Here is a 22,360-nt window from a genome sequence, read left to right on the forward strand (position 1 = left end):
AGAGTGAGAGAGAGAGAGAGAGGAAATTCTGAGGTTTTCGAATCGTGTGCACGATCGGATTCTCTCTCTTCCTCACGGTATATACCTTATTCGAGTGCTTTGCCAGTGCTGCACGATAAAAGAAGAATTTTATTATCAAGCCAAGGAGAGAAAGAGAGAAAGAGACTTTGCGATCACGTGTGTATAGCTCGCTACTCGACGAAGCAATGACAACTCCTAACATCGAGAGCAAAAATGTTACTAGCAATCTGCTGAGTATCGCTGTAGATTTCAAAACAAGCCATGCATGCAACTACGCAACTTTTACGTTTACGTGCTTTTTTATGCGATGATGACTTGCTTACGCGTACACGCATCCTCGGCCAATTTATGCACGCACGACTCATCCCGATTGGCTTACATGTATTATACGTACGTTGTTTTTTTCATTCGAGCGAAGGAAAAACAATAGAACGGAGATACAAGGATAAAATTGAAGTAAAAGATAAAAAAAGAGACGGGGAGGGAGAGAGAGAGAGAGAGAGAAAGAACCTAAGTTAACCCAATACAGTCGTGTAGAAAGAGCTAAGAGCGTAGAAGTAGGTTGCGCGCGAGAGCGTTACAAATTTTCCAGCCGAGCTAGCACGGTTGCGTGCAGCAGGTGGAAGACTAGATTGGATATAAGAAACAACGAAAGACAGAGGAAGAAAGGGGGGCGAAGGGAGGCAAAAATGGGGGAAAAAACGTGTAAAAACGAAACAATAGGTGTACACGTTCATGCGCTAGTAGGGTAGACTAACTGAAGTACGCTCCTGCTTATTCAACTTCAAGTGGCATAGAAGCTTTACTCGACCCTCGCAGGCAGATTTAGGCACGCGCTACCGGCCAGAAGTAAACCCTCCCTTACGTTTACCCTCTTATCGTTAGCTCATGGCTTTCTCTCTATCTTTGGGCCTTGCACTAATCATTCATATTTGTCCCTGGTTATTTAATTTCACAAGAGGGACGAGGAGCTGACGATGCGTCGACTGTGCGAGAGCGGAGAGAAGAAAGAAGTGTAGGGGCAAAAAAGACCGCAGCTCCCGTGTGCACTCGGTCTGCTTCGTGAAAGCATTGAACTCGTGACACTCTCTGACGACTCTACTATAAAGAAAATACGCTGCGAAGACGATGGCGATGACGACGACGACGACAACGATGACGACTACAACTGTCATTTCTCGCTTCGCGGAAAGTCTGAATAGTTTCTTTATACCATAGAAAGAGATGAGGTAAGAAGAGGACACGCACCAAGAGCGCATCGTCTCTCTCGCTCCCTTTCTTTTCAACCAGCAGCAGCAGCAGCAGCAGCGGCAGCATCCAAGGAATTTTGCGAGTAGTTCGCTCGCTCGTCGACGATGCCTGCGCACTGCGAGGCTAAAGAATCTTTCTCTTCGCCTTCTCTCTTGGCTCCCGTAAGAGAGAAAGAGAAGAGAGTGAGAGCTCTGGCGCAGCCAAGAGCGCCAGACACTTTTCGTGTACGCAATTTCGTCCTCGTAGTCGTAGTCGTTGTGCCTCTCTCTCGCGTACCTATATAAGAAAGAGACGGAGAAAAGTACGTCGATAGTCCTTGAGAATTCGAGACAGCAATCAATGTTAGCCTCTCGCTCCCGACTCCGTGCAGTGCTTTTCTTATTTCTCACAACTAGCTGCGAGTGCCAAGACAAACCTTTTAATCTTTTCGAGTTGGCAGCTGGAGAGAGAGAGAGAGAAATGGGAGAGAAATATCTGTTAATTGCGCTCCCAATGACGAGTAAATAATTTGATCAAAGCTCCGCTTAACTATTTATTCTCGGAGTCTTATGCACTCCTGCACCTTGTCTCAAGTCCTCGATTAACGTCCCGTCATTTTTTCTTTCATTACGCACCAGTTCGAGTTATATAATTAAATTACCCAAGCTCAAGCTCCAATATATACCTCGTTAAATGCCGTGTATTGTCAACTTCTTGTTAAAAACAGCCAGATTTGATTGTTCTATGTGTCTATCAGGATCAAGCAGTACAATGTATCTTTTTTTTCTTCTTTTACATTACATATTACACATCTAACCACAAACATCACACCATATACCCTCAAGTTAAGAACTAAACTTTTTTTCACCCTTTTTTTCAGTATTTTACTAAGGGCTAACAGGGGGCTTAATCATTTTTCATTTTTTTATAACAGTACTAGGCTGTAAAAGTGAAAAAAAATGTTTTTTTCGAGAACACACATGATAACCCTTTTCAAAACCCTATTTGAATGTATTTTATCCAGTTAGATACTTAGAAACAATTGAGTACATAAATAATGAGGGTATTGGTGCTCAACGCAAGCTACACGCATATCTAAGCTACCTGTCGTAGAAATCCAAGATCAAGCATTCAGCTAAAGGAACCTATGTAGTTTCATTTTGTCCGATAGCCAATTGGCCATGGTCGCAACCAAAAGCTAGCCATAATATGAACTGTAGCTACTTGTGTGTACAAATTTCTAAAATTTAGTATTCATTTTTTATCATTTTCCATAAATTAATTTCACTTTGCTATATGTACAAGTAGCTACAGTTCATCTTATGGCTAGCTTTTGGTTGCGACCATGGTCAATTGGCTATCGAACATAATGAAACTACATAGGCTCCTTTAGCTGAATGCTTGATCTTGGATTTCTACGACAGGTAGCTTAGATATGCGTATAGCTTGCGTTGAGCACCAATACCCTCATTATTTATGTACTCAATTGTTTCTAAGTATCTAACTGGATAAAATACATTCAAATAGGGTTTTGAAAAGGGTTATCATGTGTGTTCTTGAAAAATAGTATATTTCTCAACGGGTGCACATATGGTTTTTTAGCAAAACGAGGGATTATAGCACGAGCCGAAGGCGAGTGCTGTAACGAGTTTTGTTAAAAAACCATATCTGCACCAGTTTGAGATACTATTTTTTCCTACGAGAGCCTAAAATTAGCGGCAAAGTTGCGTATTTTAGGTTAGAGTGGGAAAAATCTTTTTTTTTTCACTTTTACAGCCTAGTACTGTTATTGAAAAATGAAAAATAATTAAGCCCCCTATTAGCCCTTAATTTCTCAGAAAATTTTTGGAAAGTTGGTCTATAGATAGCAAGTGTAAATTTGACCTAATAAAACGACGTAAGAATTAGATGTTAAAAAATTGAGATAGGTAGAATCTAGCGTAATCTCATAATGAAAGTTATAAATAGGCTGCATCATGGCAAAGCGAGTCGGGGGAGATGGTATAGAAGTGGCAGAACAGTTGTTTACTAAGGTACATGATCAACTTCTCGGTTTGCTTGGTGTAAGACACCGAAGCAGTCGAAGCACTTGCGAGCTAGTTTGTACATAGGCTGGGCGACGACCACACGAATGGCAACGCAGTAGTCGCGCTCGTTCCTCACGGCTCACCGGCCCCCGCGCGCACGTACCTTGCGTACGTATACGTAAAGCACGAATCCTTTTCTCCGTTTCTCCGTGCAGCTCCTTCGTAACCGCAATAGTCAGACGTATAGAGGAGGAAGCGAGCGGCGTAATCGAAGGTAAACCCCAGGATTTAACCAAAGGCTTAAGTTCTATGCTAAGCACGCTAAAACCGCCTCGATCGCAAGACTCTACCGCATCGCCGCCGCCGCCGTTACCTCCTCGCCGAAGCTCCCCGAGCTTCGTTGCATGTTGGCCATGCTGCCCGTGCTATATGTAGCGGCTCCCAAACGCACGTAGATTACAATTTACTTTAATCAAGTTAGTCTCGTTAATAGCTCGAGAAATATATACCGCCGGCACAAGACTGACCTTATGAACGGACCTACCGCTACTCATTCGAAGCTTCTTCGACATAATTTTTCCACCTTTTTCCTTTTAATCGCATGCATTCAAGTGTACAATGCTAATACAGCTGATCAGACAAAATGTTATTATATCTAGCACGTTTTTGTGAGTGCGTGAACCATACCCGTAATCGGCCATATAATGCAGGAATTTAAAAATTCGCGCTCAATGCATCGCACGCCATCTACACATTTAGAAATATATTTCTCCGTTATGTTTGTTTCTATAAATGTCGTGCGTACGAGTAAGAAAATTTTCTAGCTCGATGAATCAAGTTTTCATTGTAATTTCGGTTTAATTGTAAAAGTGTGCACAAGTGCCTACGCATACTGCAGTACATTATTTCGCATGGACAGTAGAAGTAGAAAATATCGCCTAGCAGCTATCACAATCGCGGGATAACGGAAAATCTCGCTATATTAAAAAGTAGTGTGGACTGGAAAATTACTAGCAAGGAATTTTTCGATGAGCAAATGTTCACTAATTGGTAAATTCGAGTTACAAACTTGGTTACTCGACTTACTCAACCTCAAATAATTTTTCAGTGTGTATCGTATAAACTCACAGTGATTACATAAAATCCAGTGAGTAATGGAAAACTGTAGGAAGGCAATTAGGTACTTAGTAATCTTTTTTGTACGTGTCAAATTATTTTCAAAGCGATACCTTCAGTAAATTATTTTTCAGAATGAAGGAAGAGCCAAACGATATTTGGCCAGATGCAGCTGGCAATTGTAATTTCGATTTGAAGGAATGTTGCGAAGTTATAAATGTTGAAACATTCGCATTTGATAAATCATCAGTGAGGTCATTGATTTGCATTATGTTCTATTATTCTACTTTAAATAATTATTACATAATTTAAATTTCAGACCAATAACATGAATGAGGTTATGGAAAAGATAGATACAAAAATTTTCATAGATTTAGAGTGCAAATATGTCAAATCTAAACTTAAGCCTTTACCGACAATTTTCTGCAAAACTAAGCATCAAAGTTACTTACCTATTTTCAAAATAGAAAATGCAATTCAGGCTAATCATTTAAATGATAGAAATTTGATAATTTTGATAAAAAAAGGATTCAATTACGATAATAACTGTCAGTTTCATGGGAAGTTTCGATCGAAAATGATCGAATATAAGGAAGTTGAAATATTTAAAGAAACTACTCAAACCAAATTATTATATGAGTGCAAAATGTGTCGAAAAACTTACAAGAGAGAAAATAATTTTAAAAGACATATCAGCTCGACACACAAGATCATTAAACCTAATAAATGTGAGATTTGCTATAAATCATTTGCATGGCAAAGGAACCTCGAAAAACACAAAATGACAGTACATGATCGGAAAAGACCTTTTGAATGTGACATATGTCACAAATCGTTCGGAGAAAAAGCAAACCTCAAAAGACATATGGTAGCAGTACATGATCGCTGCAAATCCTTCGAGTGTGAGATCTGTCATAAATCATTTGGATACAAGTGTGATCTCAAGAAACGTACAACGATAATACATGATGGTGGCAAACCTTTCGAGTGTGATACTTGTCAGAAATCATTTAGACAAAAAAGTGATCTCAAAATTCATATAAATACACTACATAATCGTAGCAGACCCTTCGAATGTGAGATTTGTCACAAATCATTTGGACATAAACAAAACTTCAAATCTCACATCAATGTAGTACATAATTGTATCAAGTCTTTCGATTGTAACATTTGTCTTAATTCATTTGCGTACCAGAGTCATCTCAAAAGGCACATAATGACGGTACATGATCGTAGCAAACCTTTCGAATGTGACATTTGCCATAAATCATTTGGACTCAAACATAACCTTCGACGCCACTTAATTTTAATACATAATTGGAGCAAAAATTTCGAGTGTGACATATGTCACAAATCATTTAGACTCAAACATCACCTAGAATATCACACAAATGTTGTACACGATCCAAGCAAACTCTTTGAATGTGATATTTGCCACAAATCATTTGGACTGCAAGCAAACCTCAAAACTCACATAAATGTAGTACATAATCGTATCAAGCCTTTCGATTGTAGAATTTGTCTTAATTCATTTGCGTTCCAGAGTCATCTCAAAAGGCACATAATGACGGTACATGATCATAGCAAGCCTTCGAGTGCAAAATTTGTTACGAATTATTTGGATGAAAGGGTCACCTAAAAAGACACATAAATGTAAATCATAATTATAGAAAACTCTAAGAGTTTGAGATTTGTTTGATACTTTTACAATCACAAAAGTAGGCTATGAAATTCTGGAAAATCATTAATATAAATATGCTCTAATTTTTGGAACAACAATAAAGTATGTTATATTGCTATATTAATTTTAGCGTGGCTGTGTAAAGTATTTTTTGGGCTTCCTTCCATTACCCAATATATAAGAAATAATTTAAAAGTACTCATTTTCTATCGGTATGTAGAAAATCCTTATCGAAGTCAAACGTAAAAATTGAACATTTACGATCAATAAAAAGCTTTGTAAGCAGCGACAATTTTGCTTTTGCATTTTTTATTTTTTATTGGCAGGAGCAAGCATCACTTTTTTGAGAGAGTATTATATTACATTTCCAGCTGAATTGCTCTTAAACCTACGTGAAGTTCTGTTGCGAGTTTAAAATCGACCTCAGCAAAAATTTTGTCAAAACTTTATACCATACAGACTTTGATCGTACTTAAAAATGATAAAGTGAGCTCGACTAGATTTTCTGATCAAATTTTTTCTAAAATGACGTCAAAAATTCCTGACCAATTCGTAGGTGTAGCGCTGAGAACAGAAGAAACTTGCATCCGTCACGCGGACAAGACTGCTGCAATAGCGCCATGGATTTTCGTACACTTTTTTAGCACTTCAATCGTTTAACAAATAATCCAAGCGTATTCAACTGCCGTTGTATTTCTGTTTTTTGCTGCGAGTGATGTATCACGCGCGCGTAGGGTAGCTAGGAATGAAAAAAATTTTATTAAAAATTGCAATATCGCACGTCGAAACGAAAAGCGCGTGGGCGCGTGCATAGGATCCTACATGCAGCGACCGTTTCTCCTCTGCATCTTTTTCTCCTTTTTTCTCCCCATTGAAAAATGAACGGCCTGTTCACGAGTTATCGATAAATCAGAGTTTATTGAACGAGACCGACAAATTTTGACCGATCTATTACCCGACAATAATACCCGCTTGTAAATGTAAATTCGCGGAACGCGATGCGTGCATGTATGTACGTACGTACGTAGGTACGTAGGGGGGCTTCGAGCCTGCCCGCGCACGTTCCAATCGGCGTCAACAACAACATGCTTTTCGCATTATACTATTTCTATGTCGCGCCTGCTGCTCTCCTCGCTGTGGAGCATCAATTTATTCCAAAGCCATCGTTACGCGTCAATGATTATTATCTATCGGCAATGGAACACATGAGCCCAGCGGCTAATACGCAATTATTTTCGATTGATTTTACAGGGTGTAGTACTGACGCACAACACATCAGCGAGAATAATATGGTCCAATCAGAGCCTGGTGCTGCAGAGCGTCACGAGGAACAGCGCCGGATTGTACGTGTGCGCCGCCACCAACAGCATCCAAGAGACCAAAAGCGAGCCCCTGGAATTTCGAGTCAAATGTAAGTCATAATATTATCATAAAAGTGTATACTCGTTATTATATTGAGTCGCGAAAAGTCTATGTTTGGTTTTAATGAAGCGATCCAACGAGGCGAATAAGCAATAACTGATCGCTTTTGTTTGACTTAGGCTCCGGAGCCCCTTTGTCATCGCTCTCTTTCCCCCCTACGATCCCATTGCGAAGTCTCCGATGAGAAGAACAGTGCACACACGTGCAGAGAGATCAGGGTGGTTTTCCGTACTCTCTCTCTCTCGAATAACTGCACCATGATAGCTGCGCTAGGAAAAATCTTGCGACCTAGCGCCGTACGCGCGCGCGCAGTGTAAATATTTGAGACACACTCAGACCCCTATGAATTTTTGATATCCAATTTTCTGTTATGATTCTCACGGCAGCCCTTATAGATAACACGCCCGTACATATATACGTGCATTCGTGTGTCTTCGATAAGAATATCCGGCCCTCCTTCACCGAATCTTATTTTTTCGCACGCAGGGAAAAGATTTAGTCAAAATATACATAAGGCGTAAGCCGTCGTCGTCGTCGCCGCTCGATACTGTAGCGCGTCATATATGTATAGATCGGATCAGATTTACAAAAGCTCGTATAGATTGGCAATAAAATACTAATGAGGTTGGCAATTTCATGACTGAACATAACGTCGACTCAATTGGCCGTTTTTATTTTTTCCACTTTGTTTTATGCGAGGTGGCGATACTCGCGCTGTGTCGTCTATCTTATAGGCGTATTGGCTTCCTTTTTTGCATGATTCAGACGAGTAAAGCGTTCGCGTGCGGCGCGCGGCAAACATAAGAGCGACGACATTCTCATAAAAATCTAGTCGGCTGATAAAACGCTGGAGTTTGCGCATACTCGAAGCCATTATAATCGTATATACGCGCTCCTCGATACGATGCAGGTATATAGAGGAAAAAAAAAGTCTAACGCCCAGATTGGCCCGCGTGCGCACGAGCCTGCGCCTTTAGTTAAGCATGCATCGCCTTGTTGCACTGCTACACCTATAAATGCGCGCGAGGGCGTATTGGTCAAGCGGCGCGCTCGGTGCGATTGCACGCGTGTGCGTATATACGTCGTCGCTTTTATCGCTGCCGTTCGCTCGCGTATGGGCATCGTAAATTCACGCACATAACTTTCAATACCGGCGCGGGGCTATATTGATATTTAATGATCCCAGCACGGCGTATAGAATCGACGAAAAAGAAAAGAATATTTTCTCGGCGTTGGTGAAATAACGCGAGAAGAGCATTTCGTTAGACCGGATAACGATGTCGAGTTGCGCGTTCGCGAGCATTGACTAAAAGTCAAGCTGCAGCAGTCTTAAAACCCATGAAAGCGAAATTTCAATTATATTTCCTACACTTTAAGCGAAGCGAGAGCTTCGTTAAGAAAAAATGTAATTTAAACAAGCGTGACAAACAACAAAGCTCCCAAGCTCCGCGTTTTTACGCTTGAAAAATTTTTAGGATGGAAAAAATTTGCATAGTTTATGAATTTATGAATTCGCTACAACTGTGCGTAATACAAAATAACGAGAGAAGATTGCGAACGCACACGCGGGGCGAGAAACATCAACGCGTTACGACTCTCAATGACCGAAAAAAAGCTCGGCTCGCGCACCTATAATCTTGCATAGCGCACCCTTAATTATCTTGTTATCAAAAAAAATTTTAGTTGTAGAACATTCGGATGGAAAAAATTAAAAAGAAAAGAATACGTATTGCAGATGTCATCTGGAATTTATTGCTGGATGATACTGCTATTTACTTTCATAAATTTAAAAAAAAGGAAAGTATCTGAACGTTTAATTTTATTATACGCGTGCGTGTTTTCTATTTTGAATGTAACTGAAATACCGTTCTAATAATGCTCGTGTGACAAGATTGCCTAAAAATGTGTCGAGCCGGTTTAAAAAATGAAACTTTGAATTTAGAATCGAAAAAATGTGTAAGAAATTGTGAAGTATTTTTATGCCAAGAAAAATATGTGTCACAAGCGATTTCCATAATGTCACTTTTTTAAACGTTTCATTATAACGAAAAACTAGACGAAATAAGTTACGTTTTCTTACTGATTTCCTGACACGGCGTAAAGTACATTATGTTGAGTAAAAATTGAGATCCATTATCATGATTAAAACATTTCGTTTCAATAAATATATCGATCGATGTTTCCATTGACAGACGCACCAGTTTGCAAAGAGGACAGGATAGTCGTGGTGGGAGCATCGAGAGGCGAATCATTAAAAATAGCCTGCAGAGTCGAAGCCGATCCACCAATACTGAGTTTTCGATGGAAATTCAATAATAGCGGCGAGACACTAGAGGTGTCTACCAAACGTTTCTCCGTCGAGCCGAGCAAGGGTCTCAGCGTCCTCACTTACGTACCGAACACGGAACTCGATTATGGTACCTTGTCCTGCTGGGCTGAAAACGTCGTTGGTATTCAAGCAAAGCCTTGCCTTTTTCAACTCGTTGCTGCCGGTAAGATATAATATTAATTTTTTATTATTAAATTGTCAAAAATGAATCATTGTTTGTATAAAATCCGATAAAAAATTCGTCAATCTGAAAATAGTTTTCAATAAAAGAATCCCGATTATCATATCCAATGTTCGGTAATAGAAAAATTTACTTGGACGTAAAAGGATAGTGTGAACTGGACGTTATGAGGGTAAATTGTCGGGTGAAATAAATAAGTCTCAATACAAGTGATTAATATTTGAATTATAGGAAACTGAAATATAAAATGGCAAAAGAATGAATGAATACAAAGTGCTTGGGGCACCACTGCATATAAAGCATGCAGAATCTTGAATACAATATCTCAGGGACTAGCAAGCGCAGCGAGACGATGTCAATAAGCTCCGACTTTTCGTATATTGGTCGGGCTTCGCTGTTGTGACAAGCTTGTCGTCCGCATTCCTGGTCGTGCGAGTGTTATGCCTATGCTGCCATTATGGCCGTTGACTTGTCGTTGCTTCTTCTCGTCTTTATGTGTGTGTGTGTGTTTGTATGTGTGTGTACGTGTGTTTGTGTGTATATTAGAGATTCAGGTACTCGCCATCTAGCGGTGAAGGTTGAAGCAGTATTAACGTATTTAAAGTGATTCGAAACTGATTTAAATTTTTTGAAAATATTAAATTGTTATTTGGAGATCATTCAAAATTTTCTCAATATTTGTAACATAATTATAACAGAAAAACCACTAAAAGCAAGCCGATTAACGGTCGCGTACTTTAAAACATTTTAAATGGTCAGTCTTTAGTCATTAAGCCATTATTAATGTTGAAAATTTCTACTAAGGTTATTTCTATTAAAATAAAAATGAATTACAAAAAGTTTTATTATAGTATATTTCTCAACGGGTGCACATATGGTTTTTTAGCAAAACGAGGGATTATAGCACGAGCCGAAGGCGAGTGCTGTAACGAGTTTTGTTAAAAAACCATATCTGCACCAGTTTGAGATACTATTTTTTCCTACGAGAGCCTAAAATTAGCGGCAAAGTTGCGTATTTTAGGTTAGAGTGGGAAAAAATCTATTTATCTTCGCGAGACCTTGTACTAGGTAAAAAAACTAACAACTTATTAAATCAGTAAGAAGATTAGAGTAATGCAGCCTGTTGCGCAAGACTCTAACACTTTAGTTAGTTGCGCATAGAAGACGATCGCCTCGCCGCAAAATGAATAAACGCAAAATGCGAGCATCTAGTGACTCGTCACTCAACTCTTAAAAGCCAAACGCAATACGAAGCCCGGAAAGCTCGGTATAAATTACACCAACAGTAAAGATGTGAAGCCACGCGTAATTCGACGCGGTCGAAGTAGCATCTTCAACGTCTTGAACAGTGACTTGACACGGTTCGATGCCAACCAATCTGACGTGGCTTTAAGGACCTTCGAGGCACATTCAGCGGTTAAAGCTTTTCGAGTTTTGCAAAAAAACTTCCGTTGATAAAAACCGTTAATGCCGGTGTATTTGTGAGTTGTGATTAATTGCATTCAGCGACCCATCCCAGTGACGATCGCGAACAAATAGTTATTAAATCAAATTTTGACTAAATGTAAAAATAATTGTGCTTTTTAAACGTTTATTTAATTGATAAGCAAACGTCTGGCAAATCCTCTTAACGTCGGTAAATAGTATAATAAATGTCGAGAATTCGTAGAACAACGTCAGCGCAGGGCCCGGCAAGGTAAACTGAGACATTTAGATATTTCAAGGTAAAGCGAGCGAGAGAGAGAGAGAGAGAGAGAGAAAACCGACGGGACAGAAAATAAAATAGAATTATATGGCAATCTCGCTGGTCCTTACATTGCTCGCCATGGCATTCCACGGATTTTATACGAAGAATAAGAGAGAAGATATTGGAATTTTCGCAAGCGCGGCACTATAGGGTCACTAGCCTCGCGCTGCGTTAAATGCGGTGTGTTGCTCGATCGCGCGCGCGCGCGCACGTGTGCGTGACATGTCGTGCATGAAGAACAAGCTCTGCACAAAACTCGCAAACGAGTGCGCGAGCGAGTGAATCCGATCGATAAGCTGCGATGTTTCTTTATAATTTTGAAGGAGCCCCGCGCACAGAGGTAAAAATAAAAAAAAAAGCCCACGCACACGCGCACACTTGGGCGCGGCAAATTTGTAAGAAGATCGTCGTGCATTAAACGTACAGATAATACAGCCCGATGAACATGCTATATAAAAGTCCCGTTGCTTGAAAAATCATGCGAGCGCGAGTACCTACGAAATCATCGAGCCGTAAAGTATACACCTATAATTTGCGCGAGTTCTTCAACGTTACGTCTTGCACATCCAATACAAAAATATCTGCGGATTTGATGGTGCGCACGCGCGCGCGCGCGAGTTTCTTTCTCATTTGTGAAATTCATTTTCGCACACACACACACACGCGCGCGCGCGCACATGCATACGCGTGAATTGTTATTGTAAGCGTGTATTTGCATTCATGAAGAAAAAAAATTGACGTTTGAGCTTACGATGTAGCTTTATTTTTACATCAAATATTTTCCAAGCTCACACAGTATTTAACGTGACCTTTTTTTGCGCCGAAGTAAAATGGAAATATTAAACGAGGAATATTTTTAAAAAACTTTTGCAGGTAAGCCATTTCCCGTGCGGAATTGCAGTCTAGCGAATCAAACGTACACCAGTGTGGAGGTCAAGTGCTACCCCGGCTACGACGGCGGCCTGCCTCAAGAATTCGTCTTGGAAGTCTATCACGGCGACCTCGATTCTTTAGTGAGATTGAGGCCGCTTTACAATGTTACGGCAAAGAACGAGCCGTTCTTCGTGCTTTCGGGTCTTCAAGCCTCGGTCGACGCCGGAGTTCACGTGGCGGTCTACGCCATCAACGCCAAAGGACGCAGCGAGTCCGTCGTGCTGGGCGAGGTGACGTTTCGCGACGCCGAGAAGCGAACCGGTGAGTCAATTTTTTTTCCCTCGCAATATAAGTATTTATGAGAATCGCGTTTAAATTTAGATTTCATCGGGGCTGACTCGTGCTGGCCGAGAAGTCGAAAAAAAGTACCATTAGAAACGCATCAATGTTCGTTCGTTAAAATTTTTTCCACGAGTCGGATCTTGCCCCCGGACAGCTGAATTGTTGCGACGCACGACGTGAGAGGTCAGACGAGAAACGATTGACGAAAAGATAATAGTTCCCAATCGCTCTAAGATTAAGGAAAAAGGCACCCTCGGCCATTCGAACGATTGACAGAATTCGGATGCTACCACGTGCGCGCACGTAAATGTACGTACGACGACGAGCCAAGCGCCGCGCGTGCTCCGTCTCTCGTTCTCTGGCTCTCCTCTCTTTCTCTTCTTTTTTTTCTGCCTTCGCTGCTCTGCTACAAGTTTATATAGGCGTCTGTGTATAGCTGCACACAGAGTGATTCATTCATGTGTTGCTCTAAGGCAGGAAGGATGGGTGGTGTCAACGTCTGCGAGGGCTATAAAAAGAAGGAGAGCGAGAGACTTTTGGTAAGCAAGACTGATCACCGCCCAAGCTACACAAGAAAATGTACGCCCCGAAGACGCAGACGTACCACACCCAGCTTATACCCTTCTCTACCTTGTATTTATACATGTGTGTGTATGTATATAAAATACTCACATAAACTTTGTTTATTACGCGTCTGCAAATCAACCTTGAAATCAAGAATAGTGAAAAATATTTCTTTTCATACGTAAAAGTCTATTTAAATCAACATTGTTGTTATCGATTTTTTATCCAAGTTTTCTGGCATCATTTTTGATCATTAGCAGCGAGTTGATGGGTTCCAAGGAAAGCAGGAAATTCTTCGAGAATTGTATCGAAGTTAATTTCAATGTCATATATATCTATATCAGAGGCAAAATTTCAAACGTAACTGGGTTGTTTCACCGGGCTAATTAGAACAGTATGTCAGGCTAAAATTGAACGAGAGAAAACTTAGTAAAATAAACGCTGACGGAAAGAGAGCTGAAGAGATGGCTAAAAAAAAGACAGAGAGTATATGAAAAACACAGGAGAAATTCCTCCTTCATCTCATAACGAATGCCTCATATATACTTTTAGCGCACTCGCGGAATACTCCAGACTAAGAAAAAGAAGGAAGAGGTGGAGAAAATTACGCAACCTAGAATGGCTTAATGTCCAAAAAAGGAGAGCAAGAGGATGAGAGAGAATTAGAAGAAAGCACACCGTGGTATGGCCATCGTCGTTTTCGGCGTCATCGTCTTCGTTGACGCTCCTTCCAGCTAGCTAAAAAGAAAGAGAGAGAGAGAGAGAGAGAGAAAACGGAAAAGATGCCGCCGGCGAGCAACGACGCTTAATGACCAGACACCTTGAGACCCGCCTCCTACTTTGTGCGCGCAAGCACACACACACAACCCTTATGGTTCCTCTTTCTCTTAATTTAACTCCATTCCCGCACCGTATTCATAAATATCTTTTTTATCTCCTTGCCTCTTGTTATTCCTCTCTTACGACTTCATACTACTTTACGTAATTATACCATGTATTTTATGAAAAGACGCTCAAGCAGCCGGTTAACGCACCAACTGGACCGCCAACGATTATTTACGCAAAGCCATATTCGTGAGACCTCTATGAATTTATCGATCGAAATAATCTCTGCATTAGATTTTGCTCAATTATTGCAGGACTTCAAAATTTGTTTTTCGAATGTTAATTTTATAAAAATTATTGTGCAAATATGCTTAATCTGTATGACCTTATGAATGTCATGTTAATCATTATTTTTATTTGATTTTATTTTTATTAAGACCATAGTGTCATTTTATTTTCTATTCGAGAAAGCTCTGTGATAGGCTTCAAAGTTAGCTGAAAAATATTTCGGCTCTATGAGGACACGAGGAATGAAACGAGTCTTAGTCATATTTTTAAAGTTTGGTCATATCTAAAAAATGTATTTTCTCGTCCAATGCAAAAATATTTACCGGTCTGGTATGAAGTTTAATCAAGTTAGTTGCATATTTTTCGGATTTTATAAGAAATGAATAAAGGTCAAATGTTTCTCTTACAGATGAGACGATTTCTTATTTCAATAGCATTTACACTGAAAAGTGGTATCGATTACTTTTTTAGGAAAAAGCTCTTTGCCAATGCATTGGCAGCGGTTTCTTCTTTTTATAGTCGTCTCATTTGGACTTCAATACAGTACATTTTTAATTTTTTTTTAGTCTTCTTCACTTATTTAAAACTGAAATGTCCTTATCATTCCAGTTGGCTGGGTGCAAGAGTATTTCTGCGAACTTTTACCTGTAATTGCTTCCTTAATTTAACGCTTGTTAAAATTTCTTGTTCATAAGAAAAAAAAGTAGCTATGCAAAGTATGATTTTGTTCTCAAACCTAATAACTGAAAAATTTTTTCTCGACTTTTATGTCCCCATTTCACTCTATACTTATACATCATTTAACGTTTTCTTGAAAAAAAATAAACTCGCTCAAAGATTTTCCATAATTATGAGTGACAAAGTCAATTGAAATTATGATTTTAGTACAATGCCGGTTGACAAAAAAAAGATCGAGACAGTGTAATTTACAAGGCAAGTTAAGTCTTAGATAATACAAAAATAACTCGCAAGTCTAATTAATATAAGAGCCATTGCGATTATAGATCGAATTGAACCCTCTTAGAGCCAACTTCATGTGAGTACAAGAAATATTTTAGTGTCATCTATATACGCCCTCTGTAGTTAATAATATCTTTCATATATTAAATGACATACTCATAAGAGTTCCATGCGCGCGTAGCGCGCACATATAAAAGTCTAGTATGAGGAAATTATTTGCTCGTGTTGTATTGAAATGGATTAGCAAATGCTGCTACGTTTGTACGTGAGAGCATAGAAAATCGAGAGAAGCAGACAGTTTGAGATAACCGCAAAGCTGGTGCTCGGATATACGGCTATAAATGCACTATATAATCATTATCGAATCGAATGATTGCCGGTGCAACGGAAATAAATGCGTCGTTCTCCAGGAAATTATTCGTGTCATAGATAGACGCGGCAACCTATAAATAAATTTAATCTTATTTTGACAATTGGTTAAATATAAATTTATTTAAAAACCGGTTTCACCTAGTTTTATTTTATGCAGTTTGATGGGAAAATTATCAGAAATACATATAGTAAATCAAATTATGTACATTATTGTTCAGCTCAGTCTTGTATCCTTAGTACGTAACATACAAAAAGTTTCTTGTGCATGAATCTTAAGAACTTGCATTAAGCAATTAATGATTTGTTTTTAGATGGCGAATAAGATATGGATATATGTATGAAAACTTTAAAATTTTCAAGTTATGTAAGTCCTGTTCACTTGTGGTGTCAAATTTTGGAAGTTTTTTGCCAATGCTGTTGCAAGTATTTTCAAAAATTTGGCGTACTGCTTCTTTTTGTAGCATTTTGCTGAATACGCCCCCCTTTCAAGAGGTAAAAAAATTTTAGGTTTATCTTCGCAAGGTAATGTTTTGAATAAATTTCTATCACCAGCTACGATTATATTTAGAAAATATCCCACAGAAACTCTGTAACCACTTTTTCAAAGCGTTCATTGACTTATATAATTATTTTTACTTTACCACTTGCAACTTTATAAATGAAGGTACTCGCCATCTAGTGGGGAAGGCTTAAATTAAATTAATAAAAGCTAATCTAAAATTTTTGGAACAATTAAATTGTCATTTTTATAATTGTCATATCATTTTCAAATTATCATTTTTTGAATAGGGGACCATTATTCATGGTAAGCATTTCCATCAGGGACTATGTTTTTCTCTTTGCACTTTCATTGCATACCAACACTTCCCTCAAGTATCATGAATTTTTGGTGTGGTTATGCTAATTTGGGTGCCATTTTCGGAATATTGGTTATGCTGCTCATTCCTTAAAATTTAAAGTTTTTAAAGTTGGTAGTTTTTTAAAAATTCTCGATGAATACACAACATAAAAAAATTAAGAAAATCTTCAATTTAGGCTTAAAAATATTATGATTCTGGCCTAATTCGGTTCCATGCGCAATGCTTGGCCTATTATCTGTAAAGGGATTTTTTTTTTAATTTTTAAAATTGTTTTTTTTCTATTATACTTCATAATATTTCGAAATATGACGAAAAAATGTTACCATCCCTTTTTTGATCGATGATTGAGATATACACTTTTTATTCACCATTAACATTGATCAGTTATTTTTCGTTTAGAGAAAAATTTTATAATTGAACAATGCAACAAATTTTCTTAGTACGATAGTCACTGCATTTTCAATAAGTTCATGGCATATTATCATTGTTTGTATTGAAGAAATTAATTTTTGCATGTCATACATTGATTTTTAAAATTACCTTAATCAATCAAGACTTGACAATCTGAGTTTGAATTCTATTCTCAAAAAATATTTTAAAAGTAAAAAGGAGCCTGAGAATTATAAATCTAATATATTGAACTTGATCTCGACTAATTATTTTTAATCAAAAATATCATTAAAATCTACCTACCTTTATCAGTCTCAATAACTGCATCATAGATGTAACACACGGCTGTAGCTGCAGCTCTTAAACAAAATTTTTCCTTTATATATATCATACACTCATCCGATTTTTTAATTTAATCCTTTTTAGTGTGCTCTATACTATAACACTGAAAAGTCACTTAAAAACTTTCAAAGGAAACAAAAAAGTTATAAAAGTATCGCTTGGCTTGCTTGCTCATGCAGCAGTAGATGGTGAAAACAGAAGAAGTGTACGGTGGCTTTTTCTACATTACATTCCAATAAAAAGAGCTTGAGTCGACGTTCTGTCTCTTTCCCTTTTTCGTCTTCTTATGTTTTGCCAAACCCTCGCTCCTTCTTAAACTTGCTCGTGTTTGCCCTATCTACCGAGTGAAGCACTTTTTTCAACTCGCATCCCTCTTCGCCCTCCCCACATCTCTGTCTCTCTCGATTCTCATGCACATCTTTCATCGACTTCGAAATTAAATTCAAGCTTTTCTCTTGTTTGAGTCTATCTTTCGTTTGCTTCAAACTATTTTGAATCCCTTCTTTAGCTGAAAAATAGGGGAAAATAGCAAAGAAAACAAAGAATATGAGAAGAAAATAGGAAGGTCAGAAAGCAGCAGTTGTAGTTACATACGTTCGCAAGACAAAACACTTGGAAGCTACTTTTGCAAATTGAAATCTTTTCTTTTCCAAACGCTAGTGAGTAGATAAGTAGTCAAGCTTGTTGTTGGTTATTACTCTTGACCTGTTGTACCTGCACTTTTGATAGAATACCTAAATTTATTGCAGATTTAATGTAAAACCTGACGTGAAGATTAAAATAATCGATACCAAATTTTATTTAAGGTACTTTTATGTAAATTTTTTTAAATTAAATGTGTTGGCCCAGGTGTTTTTTTGCATTAACTGTATGACAATACACGAAAATTTAATTACATAAATTATTCTTGAAGCAAAAAGTAACCAAAGAGATTTAATTTTATACATAAATTTAAACATAAATTTAAATAATAAATAATAAATGAAAGTGCAATGGCATTGTAAGTCAGAATCCACCACTAGATGGCGAGTACCTTCATCTGTAAATCTGCAAGTAGAAAAGTAAAAATAATCGTATAAGTAAAATCATTATCCAGTTGATAAATGATTTTAAATCCAAGAGATTCTGCTCTTGTGCACTCCGCGTTCTACACATTTTACCAGACTACTGCATTCAACAATTGCATCGGACAATCGTATTCCGGTGGCGTATGCATTAACCCAAGCGTTTATGCTTGAGCAATTCGGCCTCCGAAAGCTAGGCTGTTTTGGAACATCATGGAGGAGGTGAATAGATACAATTTTGGAATAACTTCGTTGATATCTAGAAAATAACGCAATCTTTTTAATGAATAGAATATATTATAAGACATGATACCAGGATCCAAAAAAGTTTTTAAACCTGGATGTAGGTTTTTGGAAATCAATACCATGGTTAGCAATAAATGTGATACATTTAGATTCATTTCTTTGTGAATAATTAAGGATATTTTCATACATCTGAATTAATTGAATTTAATTGACGTTTTATACTTTAAATAATGAAAATTAAAAATAATATTGTTAAAATTAATGTAAAAGTGGAAGGATTTTTTTGCCTCTCTCATATACATCTACTTTCATGTAAAATAGTTAAAATAAACGCGATATAAATTAAATTTAAAAACTTAAGCATTTCATTCGATTTCATAATTTATGAAAAAATCTCAAAATTTAATTCAAATCAAATTAATTTTAATGAATATGCATCAAATGTATTTTATCTACGTAGAAGTAAAAAACTTCCTCTACTTTTCATTAATTTTGATGTAAATATTTTAAATGTGTGCCAATACCGTAGCTCACTAAACTCGAACAAATTTTTTAGGTTCATTGCATATAATTTTGATATCATCAATAGAAACGAGAATATAAATCGATTCGTGATCATTTTTATGCGCTTCAACTTATTCAAAAATGCAAATACTGTATGCATGTGTGTATATTCGCATAAGAATTATCGAAAATAAACAGATGCAATTTTATTATACTTATAATTTAAATATAAAGTTTAAGGTTATGTGCTCTCTCTGATCAGCTTGAAAACCATACATTCACATTTCATAAAGTAATTTTTGGTAATAAATTCACAGAATCAATAATTCTCAACATCCATTTAAAAATCGAGCATTTTAAACTGTACACCTAGTCTATTGACTATAACCCAAGTAAATCTTTTTCCTGTCTCATAAAAGAATAAACTCAAGTTTAATATCTAGTTGTTTCTATTATAATTAAAATAAAAAATCAGGTAATATTATACGTGAATTTTTGCACTTATCATTGCTTTATTTAATTAAGTATATAAAACGTTTGAGTTGCGCATAATGCGTATAGCCAGGCATGCACATCATAAACCAAATCACTCGCGAATAACGCGACTCCCCCTCGCAATATAATTAAAAAAAACCTCAGCGCAATTATTAACATATGCTTTAATTAAAACGCTAATTAAAGTGCCAAGTGAACAGAGAGAAAAGTAACACGCGACACGTAGAACGTAAATTACAGAGCCCTCGCGTAATGTCGCGCGGTATATAGGATCATACTACTGTCTAGCTATAGGGTGTTGAAAAAAAGTAGTCGCCGCTTTGCGCTCGCGCGCGCACTCACACACACACGCGCGCGCACACGCTCGAACACACAAATATTCACGGCAGCCGGCATTCTCAGTTGTGCGCTGCATGCCACGTACGCGATTGGCTTCGTATCATATAGAGCGCAATATATATCGGGCGGCTGTTTGAGCTCGAAACCGCGGAAAGAGCTGCGGCGTTTATGCCCCCGAGCTACGCTTTTTTTCTCGCCCAAATATTATGCATTGCCTTTTCTATTCTATTTATGTGCGCATATGTACATCATTTGAGTAAATAGGCGAGCTTTCATATGTATAACAATAATATAATGTTGTTTGCATTGTTACATTTGTAACAATAAGATTTAAATTATAACTTTAAATGGCCAGACGAAATATATACACCGACAGGATTAAGCTGCGAAATAACTACTTCTACCCTGTTTGTTGAGCGTATAACTTTGTGGTACGTCTATATATTATGGTATATATGGGCTGTACCATACCAACAGTAATACTACCTAGAAATGAAGAATTAGATACTGTTATAGTTAATGAAGAAATATAAAGATCTTATAACTCTTAGGACTTCTCGATTGCCTGCTAATGGACCAACAAACCCTCAAAGTAGAATTTTTATTTTTCAATTGTTTATATAAATTTTCAGATCGCTCTAAAAATAATACAAAAAGTTTATGAATAGTAGATGCTCTGTCATATTTATGCACTTTCTATGCTCACATCATATTTATTCTAAAATTACACGAGCAGAACAGCCAAATTTCGAAAATTAAACATTTAAAACCTTATAAATTGATTTAATATTTTATAATTGATATCCAATACTCTAGATTAATTAAATAAAGAATTATTGAAGTTCTTAGTGTGACGTTCTGGGGTTGACGGAATCGAAGCTTTTTACTTATCAATCTTGATAGATCATCGTTTCGCTTCTTTCTCAGACGGTACAGATGTCTTTTACATCTCAAATTAAATCAGAGAGCAGCAGATTCATTCTTATAATAGTTCAAAGCTCGCACAGACATGATTTTACTTGAGCTCTTAGAATCGATTTATATCAAGTATGTAATTGCACATTTTATATTTCAATATATTTTTCGAGGTACAAGAGACTCCATCGCACTTTATTTCGAAAAGATAAGCGTTCGCGAACTTTGGTAATTGCTTTCTCGATTTTCAACTCTTAAGAACTCGATAGAAATGTAGCAAAAAGGCTTGATCCAATAGTGAGCGCTTCGCGCGCAGATGCGCATCGGTGCGATGGAAAAAGCTCGCGCAACCAAAGAGTGATCGCTAATGAATGGATCCCGCGCAAGTACGAGCCCGCAAGGTGAATGTCGGCTATAGCAATGTTGGCGGACTCGTTTACAATTACATGGTCATGGCATGCAGGGTCTCTCGGTAGCGAGGCTATTCATTCGCATTCATCCTCGGTCAAAGCTTCTGTTCAGGCAGAGCTTAGCTACAACCAAAGAGGGCTCGTGACAACTTTGAGATGCACCGAACAGTAGTTCTAATACATTTTCATACAAATTTTTAAATAAAAATTTGAAATCAAATTTTTTTATTAGCTGTAATCGTTTCATCATTTATTAAAAGAAATATCTATCGCACCAATCGATACAGTTCAACTTTAACCACAATCGTAAGATCGATAAAATCGTATTCTCAAATCTAATATATGATTATAAAATAAATGATTGGTGTAATGAATTTATTGGGCATCCTAAAATTCACATCAAAATTTCTTGTAATCAGAAGCGGAATCCTGGAAAACAATATTGTAAGATAATTATCAAGTTTTGAGAAGAAGAAAGTACAAATGTGAGGCGGTACTTTGAAATAGTCACCGAATGCTCGAATCGAATAGAAGCTAGAGTTGGCGTCTCAGAACGAATCTCGACGTCGCATCGCAAAAGCCACGTCGAATTAGATGATAGCTGTGATATTAATTTCGCGAACTCACAATCATTTGCCGGAGACGAGCGGTGTGAGGGAAACTTCGAAACAATCTACAAAATACAGTTGTCGACAGCTCATTGCTGCATGTTTCTTGCTGTTTCTCCATTCTCAATTATTTTCCACCGCACTCTAGCTTGCAGCGGAGCTGCTGTAGTTTGCTTGTCATCTTAGCTTCTTATTTTCTTCATCCCTTT

General features: G+C 37.6%; 1 protein-coding gene across 1 annotated transcript in view; it reads left to right on the top strand.

The window, feature by feature from the left end:
* The window catches only part of LOC106653804 (nephrin-like), a 212,266-nt gene that overhangs the window by 184,171 nt on the left and 5,735 nt on the right, over positions 1-22,360 (top strand). The window contains exons 10-12 of the mRNA XM_023462647.1: positions 7,327-7,486; positions 9,690-9,989; positions 12,628-12,948. Of these exons, the coding sequence (XP_023318415.1) occupies positions 7,327-7,486; positions 9,690-9,989; positions 12,628-12,948 (781 nt within the window). The remainder of the gene's footprint in view (positions 1-7,326; positions 7,487-9,689; positions 9,990-12,627; positions 12,949-22,360) is intronic.

Source organism: Trichogramma pretiosum, unplaced genomic scaffold (assembly GCF_000599845.2).
Source record: "Trichogramma pretiosum strain Unisexual culture from Peru unplaced genomic scaffold, Tpre_2.0 scaffold11, whole genome shotgun sequence".
NCBI lineage: Eukaryota > Metazoa > Arthropoda > Insecta > Hymenoptera > Trichogrammatidae > Trichogramma > Trichogramma pretiosum.